This window comes from Plecotus auritus, assembly GCF_963455305.1.
Source record: "Plecotus auritus genome assembly, chromosome: 9".
Lineage (NCBI taxonomy): Eukaryota > Metazoa > Chordata > Mammalia > Chiroptera > Vespertilionidae > Plecotus > Plecotus auritus.
In genome coordinates, this window is record NC_137783.1 from 123637917 (window position 1) to 123650318 (window position 12402).

Consider the following 12402-nt stretch of genomic DNA (forward strand, 5'->3'; position numbering starts at 1 on the left):
AATGGTGATGGGGCTCTGGGCAAGTGGCAATCCAGACCTTCAAAGAACCACACTTAGAAATCAGACACACTGTATTTGAACACCTTTAGTGGCAACTGACAGGTCAGTTCTGAAACTCAGGATTATATGAACCTAATAAACTCCTGGGTAAAATGCAAAGAACAGCAATAGTGAGCTCAAAGTTTGGAACCAAAAACAGTAATATGGTGACGAGGAAAGAATTGATAGCAGAGTTCCTTTATTCCAGAAATAGTTTAATAAAATTATAGTACAGTTATGAAGTCACTTCCAATCCACTGAATATATTCAAGGTATTAATAAAAAAATTATACATCTTTATTCACTACCTTAACATAATTAAAAGTATTTGGTTCTTATAGATCAGACTAACTGCCATATTCATTCATATTTGCACTGCTAGTCAAACAGCATGTAAGTTAATCTGTAAATTATAGTCGTGTGGCTTCAATCCTTTTTGATCTGCAATCTAAGTATCAAAATTGAATGTTTTCTTTTTTATATGCCACAGTACTGGAGTCCTAGAAAAGACCCATTAACCAATTTAAGGCAAGATATTGAAACTTTTGTTCAACATTAATTTGAAAAGATAAAATATTTTATCAAAGACTGTACATGCCTTAACATTTAGATACCTATTGATTCTTTTAAAGGCAGTGATAAAAATATCAGTGCAAGTTCTACATTGGGTTCCTCAGTAGAGAAAACAATAGGTTCTGGGAGTAAACCATTATTTTCAAATCCCAAAACACTCCAAGAGGAAAGAATTCTTCCGGTGCAGGACTTACATATAGTGTAATTATTTTTACTCAATAAAGATAGATATAAAACGTGATTATACATACAAATTAGTGTCTTGGCTAGCTTGTTTAAACTTTTGTTTGATTTACTTTAATGTAAGCTTTAAAAAATGATTAAAAAACAACTGATTTAAAAATCTATTGATAGTAGCAGTGCAAAGAGGTGCCCCAGTCCCTTTTTTGGTAAGGCCTGAAGATGAGCATTTCACAAAGAAATAACTTATATTAGAATATATGTAAAGTATGTAGTGTGGTGTTTTAATGAACAAAGAAGGCACAGAATGAGTTAAATTAAGAGAAAACATCACCACTTGTTCTGAACTCTGGTTAACTGTACAATATTAATCATAATATACACTTTTAGATAAGAATCCAGATTTCTTGTAATTGAAAAGTGACCACATTTTCTAGCTCTATTATTTGTGCTAAGAGGCACTGCAGTAACAGACTGCAAATAGGCAGTATACATTGAGTCCAATTAACAATGACCTTTTACCAAAACAGTACTTTTACAGTGGCTAAGTGACAGCTTGTGGAATGGAATTAGGTATCAAAAACTTAAGTGAAAATATCTACTACTTCTTTACATTTAAAAAGCTACTTACACATGCTATCTGGAAAAAGAAAATAAACAGTGGTGCTTTGATGTGCATTTAATTATTGTATTAAATAGACGACACATTTAACATTTAAAAAAAGACATTCATATACCATACTCATGGGGTTTCCTACAAATGGACCATTAGTGTTAGGCACCAAAAATTTCAAGTTTTTCTCTTTTTTTTTTTAGCCTGTCCCACTGATGCATCCTCGACTCATCTATTTCTGTTCTGCAGGTATCACCATGTACATTAAATATTTGCACAGTTCATAAAAATTCTGTTATGGACAACTAACTTGCAGACTGTCCTTTCTGTGTTGGTATTCTACATTGCATATTTTGTCAGTTATCTCACAGCACCCAGATTGTTACAATCTATTATCATTTAAAAAATGACTTTCTATTTTAGCCATGACAATATTATATATACATATTTACCCAAACTAAACACAAAACTGCTTGTGAAGTTGAATAACTAATAAAAATGAATCTTATTCTTAATGGTTACTGTAAATGATTTCTATCATGTCCCTTATGATTCTAAGTCACATTATATTAAGGAAAATAATTTTTTAATGTACAATGTTTACAAATGTAAGTAAGACACTTACAAAATCAACTCTGCCATAAAAGTCTACATTTTAATTCAGTATGGGCCCTAGAATTCTTGTCCTGGGCCCACTGTGAAGAGTCTGCCCTACTTATTGGAGTTCTTCTACCAAACAGGAATGGGTACATGGGTAAACAATTTTCATTTGTTTAATGAAGGAGTGGAGTATATACATGGAAGTGAAACTACCAAACTCACACTCCTGGGAATAAATGTAGGACTACTACTATAATGGAATGATGGAATTTAGTGTACAGCTACATTGATGAATCTCATTCAATTACCGGATAACACAAACATAAATTAAATGGCTGACTTCAACTAAGTCACATATCAGAAGTAGAGAAAATGGTCTTTCTGTGGGAAAAACACTAGTAAGTGTAAATAATTTCTTGTCTTGAGTAAGCTGAAAGTGAGTGAAAATTACTTACTACTTATCAAGTCAGAAAAAATCAGAATGAAGTGTCAGGCAAACATGAAGTTAAGGCACCATTATTTACAACTTCAGTAACTTCACTTCATTCTGAAAAAGGCTTTAAAGACATGAAAAATAGAAAGCAATGTTATTTCCCCCTATGTTTATAAACTACTTAGTAGTTCTTAACATAACTATCTATAATTTGTGCTTTGCTTTTCGGCCCTGTGAATAGCAGCTGCATTTGACTGTAACATCTGCACCTTTTCTTCCCTTTGGTGTTTGCAAACATGCACAGTGGTAAAGGCTACAGAAGGTGCAAAACAGGAAAACAAACATGCTGTGTCTATGTAAGAAACAATGAAAAAAAAGACCAAACTAAAGCTATTACTCTGAATTACTTAAGAGAGGATTAAATTGTTCAAGTCTTTTGCAGACTTATTATATATTAAGTTTAGGGTTTACAGCATTCTACATAATGACTTTAAAACGGCAATGGCTTCAACAAACTCATAGAAGTTAGTTATGTGACTGTTGGTCCAACACGTGTGTTGAAATGCAGCAAGTACATTTGCTTTATAATTTCTATCCAAGTATAAAAATACTATACAAAGTTCTCAAGTGTGTGTGTGTTTATAACTATTCTACTTCCAAAACTCAGAAATTCACTAGCTTAGAAATAGGTTGCTGCAGTCAGCTGATACCACTTAACCGTCTCTTTGCTCAAGTTGAAATCTTTCAAAGGCAGGGTTATTCCACCCAAGAAAAAATTCTCCCGCAGAGATTCTGCACTGAGTACACTTAGTTGAAGTTCTCTCTGTCTTAGGGTTTCTTTGCTAAATCCACTGTACACAAGCTACAGCAAAGGCAAAAAGAAAACAGAAAGTTACACATTATTTCTTTGAATTCTTAGATTATTTTAAGTAAAAACAAGTGAGGTCATTAGTCAAAGTGACTATAATTAATGACATTGATTATGATACATCTGGTGGAATTTGTCACACGCTTTAGATACACATTTTATATTTCAGGAGTCCTGAATTGTATTATCAGTCCTCTGAGAGTCTGACATAGAAATGCACAAAGTAGAAAGTTATTATGGCTTAAAACTAAAAACATGGTCTTTCTGAGATGGAGTATGGGGAAAGGCAGCATGCACTAAGATGATCTAATGAGAATAGAAGGAAGCAAGTTGAGACAGCATAATGATAAGTATTTTACAAAAAAACGAGGGATTAAAATTTTCTTTTGTTGTCTTTTTTCTGTTGGATTTTATATACCACGAAATGATAATTTCTAATTATCCATAATTCATGCAAACTCATCAACTACAAATGTAATTCACAGAAAATCTGGCATGTTGAAAAGCTCCTCTCTTTCAAATACTACATTTAACACTTAGAATTTTTTTTTTCCAAGAAAGCCTTACCATAACTTCTGAGAAACATTTCCCTAGTCTAGTTCTCACTGACTGTAAGAACTAAAAAACGGACCACATTTCATTTTCTTTAAAACACAACACTAACTAGAAAAAAAAGCCAATACTGCCTTTTGAGAATGATATGCATTGGTCTTCACCAAACATTTTATATGCTTTTAATGGGCTGAAAGGATATTCTAAGGTTTTAATAAATTCATAAACTTGATGAAAATTCAGAACTATTTGCTTTCAAATCTCTATATAGACATTTGTGTGGATATAATGTTAATGTGCACAAATAAAGTAGTGTTTATTCTAAAGAAGCAGTTAACTAAGAGTTAGTGGGTTTTAACAGATGGGGAATTTTACAAGTTGACCATGAGTAGCCGAGCAGTCACAGTTCTGCTCCATACTGTTTAGCTGATGCCTGCTACAGTTTGAAGCACTCTTTCAAGAGGGTTGCTGAAACTAGTTAGAAGGAAGATGATTTTGAAACTACATCCTATCAAGCAAAGGTAAAGGTACTGAAGATATTTTAAAAGAATAAACAGAAAGGACATCTAAACTTCAATTATATGAAGGACTGCCATGTAGGAGGAAAAGAATAGTTCTGTGTGGTTCCAAGAGGTGAAACCCACAGGTGCAAACTCTAGGGAGGGAAGATTTCAGCTCAGTATAAAAAATAATCTGAGAGTTGGAGCTGCCCGAAACAAACTGGATGGCCTAGAAGTACTTCAGCACAGATTGAACAGCCCCCCTTTTTTGAAAATGTAGAAGGGGTTCAAGCTGGGAGGGTAGTTGAATAATGGCCCCTAAGATCTTCTTAAAACCTAAGGTCTATGATTGAGGGTTCAATTCTCCATCACTTTGTGTGTTTTTTCTGTATGTTTTTAAAAAATATATTTTTATTGATTTCAGAGAGGAAGAGGGAGGGAGAGATAGAAACATCAATGATGAGAGAGAATCACTGGCTGCCTCCTGCACACCTCCTACTGGGGATCGAGTTGCAACTCAGGCATGTGCCCTTGACCGGAATCGAAACAGGGGCCCTTCAGTCCGCAGCCGACGCTCTATCCACTGAGCCAAACCGCTAGGGCTGCATCACTTTGTTAAATACCACTGGACTGCTACTGATTTACTTTACTAGAACAACCACCAATACCTAAAAATCTCAAAACAACAAATCAAGGAAATTTTTAGAAATTATTTTAACTTACCATTTCATTGAATGTCGGGTTCCTAGTTTTTCGTGAAATTTTGGTTTTGCGTTTAGATGTTTTGTGGGGATCTGGAAGTAGGTATGTTTTGACATATGGATTTGGGTCAGCCCCATCTTCAGTAACCTACAAAGAAGAGCATTCCTTTAACAGTAATGCTTCCTACCAAGGAATGGGTTTCTTCTACAACCACCAGTATTTGTAATCACTCACAAGATCTTTGATGTGCATCACCATGATGAAAAGAGTACTATTTCGGTAAGAGACAGATAATTTCACTGATCCTCCTATTTGGCCTGGAGTAGGACTGAAGGGTCCCGCATCTGAAAATATAAATATGTTAATCTTATTTTTATCTTACTTGCAGTGGTTCAAGCCACAACAAAAAAATTTTTGCTTTAACTCCAGGACCATGTGAATGTGCAGTACCAAAGGGCAAAGAACCTGGTAGGCCACAGGATATATATTTCTTTAGTAATCACACTCTATTAGGAAAATTATGTCTATCTAGAAATAGACTAACTTAGAAAGAATACCTCCTCTCATCACACTGGACCACAGCTTGCAACCCCACCATGATTCCACCACATCCACGGATTAGTTACAGACTTGAGAGCCATAAGGAAGCCGTGATCTATCAATAAAGAGAAAAAAATATTCTCACCTGCAGACCTAGCTATTCCTTCAGCTTTCTCATCACGAAGTAGAGGGTGAAAAAACGTACAAACAAGATCACACTAAGAAAGAAGAGGAAAAAGATCCATTAGTTTAAGTATTATGTAGCACAAAAATAGTATGCTATTTTTCAATTAGGACAATCACCTCTGCTACATCCGTTGAAGCATTCATCAAACTCTGTAAATAACTGTTTAACTCAATTTTTCTTTTGGCTGCTACATCTTTAATGTGCGTTCTTCCTAGAACCATTCTATTAGGAAAGCTACAAAAGAAAAACAGTAACAAGTGGGATTTAAATTATTTCATCTGGAAGTATTTATAGAATCAAGTTCAATATTTACTTAGAAATACACTTTTTTTATATACTTAAATACAAACTGGATTCTTAATCCGCTATAAAGTAAATTTTGCGATTTCTCTTCAAAGTACTGGAGATGAAATAGTTCAAGTATCCATTATCCTTTTATGAACCCTGGCACAAAAGGGTGTTGTTTTTCTAATTTGCTGTATTTTAAACTTATTTTCTACTTATTTCTTCCCATGATTAATCATTCACAGATATTTTATGCAGATCTTAACCTCCAAAATAATCATTAACCAGCCATAGCTATTGTAGAGACCAGTAAAATTCACAAATGACAAAGGCCCCAAATCAAGATAATCTTAACTGTGCTTATTTTGGTGGCAGTGGAAAAATGTCTGAATCTAGTATTGCACATGGAAATAAACTCAGCTAAATTAAAACTGAGGGTCTCTAAAAGGTATCAGATACAAAACTAAACACTAAGATTCTGACTAACAATCTCAATGCCTCAGCTCTTTTTTATCCAGATGAGCTCAGTATGATCATAATAGATTATTTCTGCAGTTATTTAAAATCTGTTTTTTTTTTAACACCAAGATTCCAAATTTTATTATCTTGTTTTGCTTACTATGGTAGAGACAGCAAATTTAAAGCTTCCACTATAATTAGAAAGCTGGAAAATCCCAAAATTTAAGTTTAAGATTTATTTTTAAGAAATATGTTTTTGATTTTTTTTAGAGAGGAAGGAAGAGGAAGAGGGAGAGAGAGAAACATCAATTGGCTGCCTCCTGCAGGAGATCCCACAACCTAAGCATGTGCCCTGACCAGAAATCAAACTGGCAACCTTTTGGTGCACAGGACAACGCCCAACTAATTGAGCCACACTGGCCAGGGCAATTTCAGATTTTGATCATTTATTAACTCATTAATCCAAAACTTACAGTTCCTTGTTTGAATCTAGTACTGTATTAGGCCCTTGTGATATAAAGGAAAATAAGTCACATATGGTTCATAGTATCTTACTAAATATTAACACAAAACTTTTGACCTACACTTAATAATAAATAAGTTATTTCCTATAAAAAAAGGATTAATGTACATGAATGGGAACATACCCTGGTAACTTCCAAAGTGGAAAAATAATACTGAGCTTGTTGTGCAGTTCCTGAAATTCATCAAATGTCCGGAACACAAATGATGGCTCAAGCTGTCCTTCCCTCAAAATTCGGACTACATAAATCTGAAGAAATCACACCAAAACACATTAGATTCATAATAAAACCTTTTCTGACAGAAAGGAAATATAGAGTTTGATCATTATATACACTGAGTGGCCAGATTATTATGATCTCTGAACACATAATAATCTGGCCACTCAGTGTATATATCCTATATAAATTAAAGGCTAATATGCAAATTGTCCCCTCAACCAGGAGTTCGACCAGCAGGCAGGCTGGTCAACCGCCCATGTCCCCTCCCCCTGGCCAGGCTGAATTCATGCACCGGGCCTCTAATATATGTGTGTGTGTATATATATATATATATATATATATATATATATATATATATAAAGTCTCTGAACGCAGATTATTATGCGTTCAGAGATAATAATAATCTGGCCACTCAGTGTATAATCCAATATAATCCAAGTGCTTTTAGCTTGTTAATATATATGTCCCCAATAGAAAACAGCAAATATAAAACTCATTCATAGCACATCTAACAACATTCTGAGTGATCTTACAGAAACATGAACTGGAAAGTGAAGTCATTTTATTTCCAGGATTAAATAAAATAAATTTATTTCCCAAATTTATAAATATAGTACATTTTCAATGAAAATATTAATAAGTTCATTTAAGAGAGTAAATAAGAAAAAAAAAAGCAAAATTTATGACAGCTGGGGTACGAGGGAAAACTTATCTTACTGGATATTTAAACTATTATAATATCAGAGTACTTTAGAGAACAAAATACTGGTGCAGAGCCAGCTACAACTACAGAAGAAATTCAGAAATATGTATAAACTTAGTGTATTTAAAGGTGGCATAATAAGTCATTGGGGGTGGGGGGAGGACTGCTTAATAAATGGTGTTAGGGTAAAATGACTAGTAAGCATACAAAAATTTATTAATAAAATAGGTGAAAATTTAAATAATAGTAAAGTTGCTTTCTAAAATTTATCAATCTGTCAAAAATTTAAAGACCAACAGTGCCACAAAGTTTTATCCAACAAAAATATTAGCACAAGGGTGAATAAAACAGCAAAAATGATAATGCTATACTATTAGGGAGGAAGCACACTAACGATCCTGTCTTTAAAAAACACTGTGTGTGTGTGTGTGGTAACATTTCATCATTCCTGAAGAGTAGGATAAGAACTTAGAAATGATTTTAACTTTACATGCTTCTATATTGGTTGAATTTGTTACAATGAGCAAGCTTTACCTTTGAAATTAAGAACGAATTGAAGATAAGGAAGGAGAAAAAGCACTACCCTTTTAGTCTTGTCTCTGAAAAGAAGAATATCATTTGTCCCTCATGGTTTTGGAGCAAATCTACCAAGAAATAAATACCAAAAAACAATTAGGGAAGCCCCAAGTACATTTATTTATTTTTGGACCATCCGTGGAAGAAAGAAGTATGAAAAGAACAAATGCTTGAAACTTCAGGAGAGTCAATGAAAAGTAGAAAAGGACAACAATAATGCAGGCACCAGTCTCTACAAATCAAACCAAACTTACGTAATGTTTATCTGGGTTGTATTTCTTATGATAAGTGAAAACAGAGACTTCCTTGATTCGGCCATCTTGTCTAAAGGAGTATGTTTTGGGTGAAAATGAAAGGATGGGTTCATCATTGGAAGGAAGACCAGAAAAACGCAGCTGAGCAAGGTTGTGGATGAAGAAGTTAAACTTTGTGGCAATGCTTCCCAAGCTGGATTCAATCAGCCTACAAAATAAACAGAAAATGTGTTAATAGTAAATGTTCATGAGAACACATGCTCAATTCTTTTAACATAATAAAAGATGAAAAATATTTTCATTCCTTTTAAAATATTAAGCAGACTCTCACTCTGTCAAAGATCCCCTTTGTTCTATAAGCCAAAAACCCATTAAAATACAACTCACCCCAACAAAAATGTTAGCAGAAGAGTCTCTATTCCATTCAATCCCATTGTCTCCAAGAAATGATGCTTTTATTTCTTGAACCCTCTGGGGTTCAAGCTTTTAGTGATAGAAGATGACTATGCCAAAAGACGGTCTTATTATTTTACTCCCTTGTAATAAATCGGGACAGTGAAAGCTAAACAGGTATAGGAGGAAGAATCCCGAGTAATTCAAATTAAAAAAACAAATCTCTTTTATCAAATAGTAGAATCTACTATTCGAGTCCTTCAAATAATCACGACTTCCCTCAATTGGGTGGGAAAAGAAGTTTCAACAGGATGGGGAGTTTGGTGAGAATCAATTAGGAAGGCAGACCTGGATAAAACACTGTAGGCAAGCAAAGGAAAAAGAAGTTTCAGACCAGGATAAAGGAATCCAGAAAGAGAAAAAGGATTCAATAGGGAAGTGAGAAAATCTCACACATCTTTATGTTTGCCTTGCTATGGACTAAACATTGTGTCTCCCAAAATTCATGTGTTCAAGCCCCAATGGGTATGGCCTTTATGGAGTTAGAAATTAAGGTTAAAGGTAGAGCCTTGAACTAATAGGATTATTCTTTTCATAAGTGATAAGAAAGCACAGGCTTGCCCTGGCCGGTTTGGCTCAGTGGATAGAGCCTCGGCCTGTGGACTGAAAGGTCGCAGGTTCGATTCCGGTCAAGGGCATGTACCTTGGTTGCGGGCACATCCCCAGTAGGAGGTGTGCAGGAGGCAGCTGATCGATGTTTCTCTCTCATCGGATGTTTCCAACTCTCTATCCCTCTCCCTTCCTCTCTGTAAAAAAATCAATAAAATATATTTAAAAAAAAAAAGGAAGCACAGGCTTTCTTATCTTGCTCTATCTCCCTCTTTCATGAGAAAACAGTGATGAGATAATAGTCTGCAAGCTAGAGCCCTCACCATGAAGCAAATCGGCTGACACCTGGATCTTAGACTTCCCAGCCTCCAGAACTATGAGAAAATAAATTTCTGTTGTTTAAGCTATCTCACCTATGGTATTTTGCCATAGCAGATCAAGCAGACTAATATATACCTGCTTTATAGCCTTACCCAGAGGAGCCTACGAAACTAAACAAAACTCATCAATACCTAAATTATCAGGATTAGTTTGGAAAGCTATACAAAAGTCAGCTTCCTTCAATTCAATTCAGCCCAGATTCTTGAGACTAAGGAAGTCTAGACAGTGTTTTCTATCTCTTCTCCAATGAGAGGAAGAAGGCAAGAGAACTGACCAACCTGGTCACCAGACATTTAGAACATATTTGTCTTTATAGCAATAATGACAAGTCCAAATGCAATCAAACAATTTACTACAGCAGTGTTGCAGAGGATGCTGTTTTAAGCACTTATGATATCCATAAAAATTGTTATGGCAGAATCCTCAAAAATAGATTAGAAAAGAACACCTTGTATTTGGCATTGTAGAAAAAATGCTTCACAGAAATAGTTCATAAATAGGATTTTTATAATTGAAATCATATACTAAATAAAACTTGAGATCATGCCTTGAGAGAAATAAGTTTATTTTTAATCTTGCAAATCCTTTATACTTATTCAGTAAATAAACTTGACAACCTACTATTTGCTAATACTATGAATCAATTTTTCTCCTGTAAATCAGAATTTTGATGTATAGCATTTGTTTATACTAAGGAAAACAAATCAAAGCTAAACTGTGTGCCTTCTCTAATATACTTAAGCATGAATTACCTAGTAAAGAAAATTGTCGCTTCTGCATCTGTAGTTTGGGGCTGAAGTGCATCTCTAACATATTTCAAATCTTGAATACTTGTAAGTTCTGGTAACCCTGAGGGAATCATCTACAGGAAGGGAAAAAAAAAGTCTGTGAGTTAATTTTTTTAAAAGTCTGTTCCCCATTCTTCCCTAAAAGCTATCCAGGTAATCAGAACTAAAGTGAACAAAAACGATCACAGTTTTGGGGAGTTTATGTTTTAAAACTTAAGTGAGTCTCTTATTAATGAAAATAATTGAGGAAATGAAGTTAATTGTTGGAATTCACAAAGTTAGTTTATGGAATATAAACTGTAAAATCCAGACAATTTTGTGTAGTACTCTTTTTATATTAATTTCAGTCACAATAATCATAGTGGTGTTTTTGGTTTGTTTTTACTTTACACTGAGTGGCCAGATTATTATGATCTCTGAACGCATAATAATCTGGCCACTCAGTGTATATATATATATATATATCCTATCTAATAAAAGAGCAATATGCAAATTGACCGTCACTCCAACACACAAGATGGCCACCCCCATGGGACACAAGATGGCCAGCAGGGGAGGGCAGTTGGGGGCAATCAGGCCTGCAGGGGAGGGCAGTTAGGAGTGACCGGGCCAGCAGGGGAGGATAGTTAGGGGCGACCAGGCTGGCATGGAGGGAAGTTAGGGGTGACTGGGCCAGCAGGGTAGGACAGTTGGGGATGACCAGACCTGCAGGGGAGGGCAGTTAGGGGCAACCAGGCCTGCAGGGGAGGGCTGTTGGGAGCGACCAGGCCAGTAGGGGAGGGCAGTTAGGGGCAACCAGGCTAGCAAACGAGGGAAGTTAGGGGTGACCGGGCCAGCAGGGGAGGGCAGTTGGGAGGGACAAGGCCTGCAGGGGAGGGCAGTTGGGGGCGATCAGGCCTGTAGGGGAGGGCAGTTAGGGATGACTGGGCCGGCAGGGGAGGACAGTTTGGGGGGGACCCAGGCCTGCAGGGGAGAGCAGTTGGGAGGGACAAGGCCTGCAGGGAAGGGCAGTTAGGGGAAACCAGGCCTGTAGTGGAGGACAGTTAGGGGCGACTAGGCTGGCAAGGAGGGCAGTTAGGGGTGACCAGGCTGGCAGGGGGGGGTCAGTTAGGGGCAATCGGGCCAGCAGGGGAGGTCAGTCAGGGGCAACCCGGCTGGCAAGGGAGGGAAGTTAGGGGTGACTGGGCCAGCAGGGGAGGACAGTTGGGGGCGACCAGACCTGCAGGGGAGGGCAGTTAGGGGCAACCAGGCCTGCAGGGAAGGGCTGTTGGGGGTGACCAGGTCAGCAGGGGTGGGCAGTTAGGGGCAACCAAGCTAGCAAGGGAGGGAAGTTAAGGATGACTGGGCCAGCAGGGGAGGGCAGTTGGGGGCGACCAGGCCTGAAAGAGAGGGCAGTTAGGGGTGACTAGGCCGGCAGGGGAGGG

The 12402-nt window shown here is 36.6% G+C and overlaps 1 protein-coding gene across 3 annotated transcripts in view; it reads right to left on the reverse strand.

Moving 5' to 3' along the window:
• Window positions 1-218: 218 nt before the first annotated feature.
• The window catches only part of PIK3C2A (phosphatidylinositol-4-phosphate 3-kinase catalytic subunit type 2 alpha), a 108779-nt gene continuing 96595 nt past the window's right edge, over window positions 219-12402 (reverse strand). Inside the window, exons 26-33 of one of the 3 annotated variants that reach the window (XM_080687136.1) lie at window positions 10943-11052; window positions 8808-9015; window positions 7179-7303; window positions 5904-6021; window positions 5746-5818; window positions 5295-5404; window positions 5082-5207; window positions 219-3300 (exon numbers count right to left, since the gene is read on the reverse strand). In XM_080687136.1, the coding sequence (XP_080543262.1) occupies window positions 3118-3300; window positions 5082-5207; window positions 5295-5404; window positions 5746-5818; window positions 5904-6021; window positions 7179-7303; window positions 8808-9015; window positions 10943-11052 (1053 nt within the window). In that variant the 3' untranslated portion in view covers window positions 219-3117. Of the gene's footprint in view, window positions 3301-5081; window positions 5208-5294; window positions 5405-5745; window positions 5819-5903; window positions 6022-7178; window positions 7304-8472; window positions 8622-8807; window positions 9016-10942; window positions 11053-12402 lie in introns of those variants that run through there. The other 2 variants (XR_013961591.1, XM_080687137.1) reach the window with 2 other exon arrangements.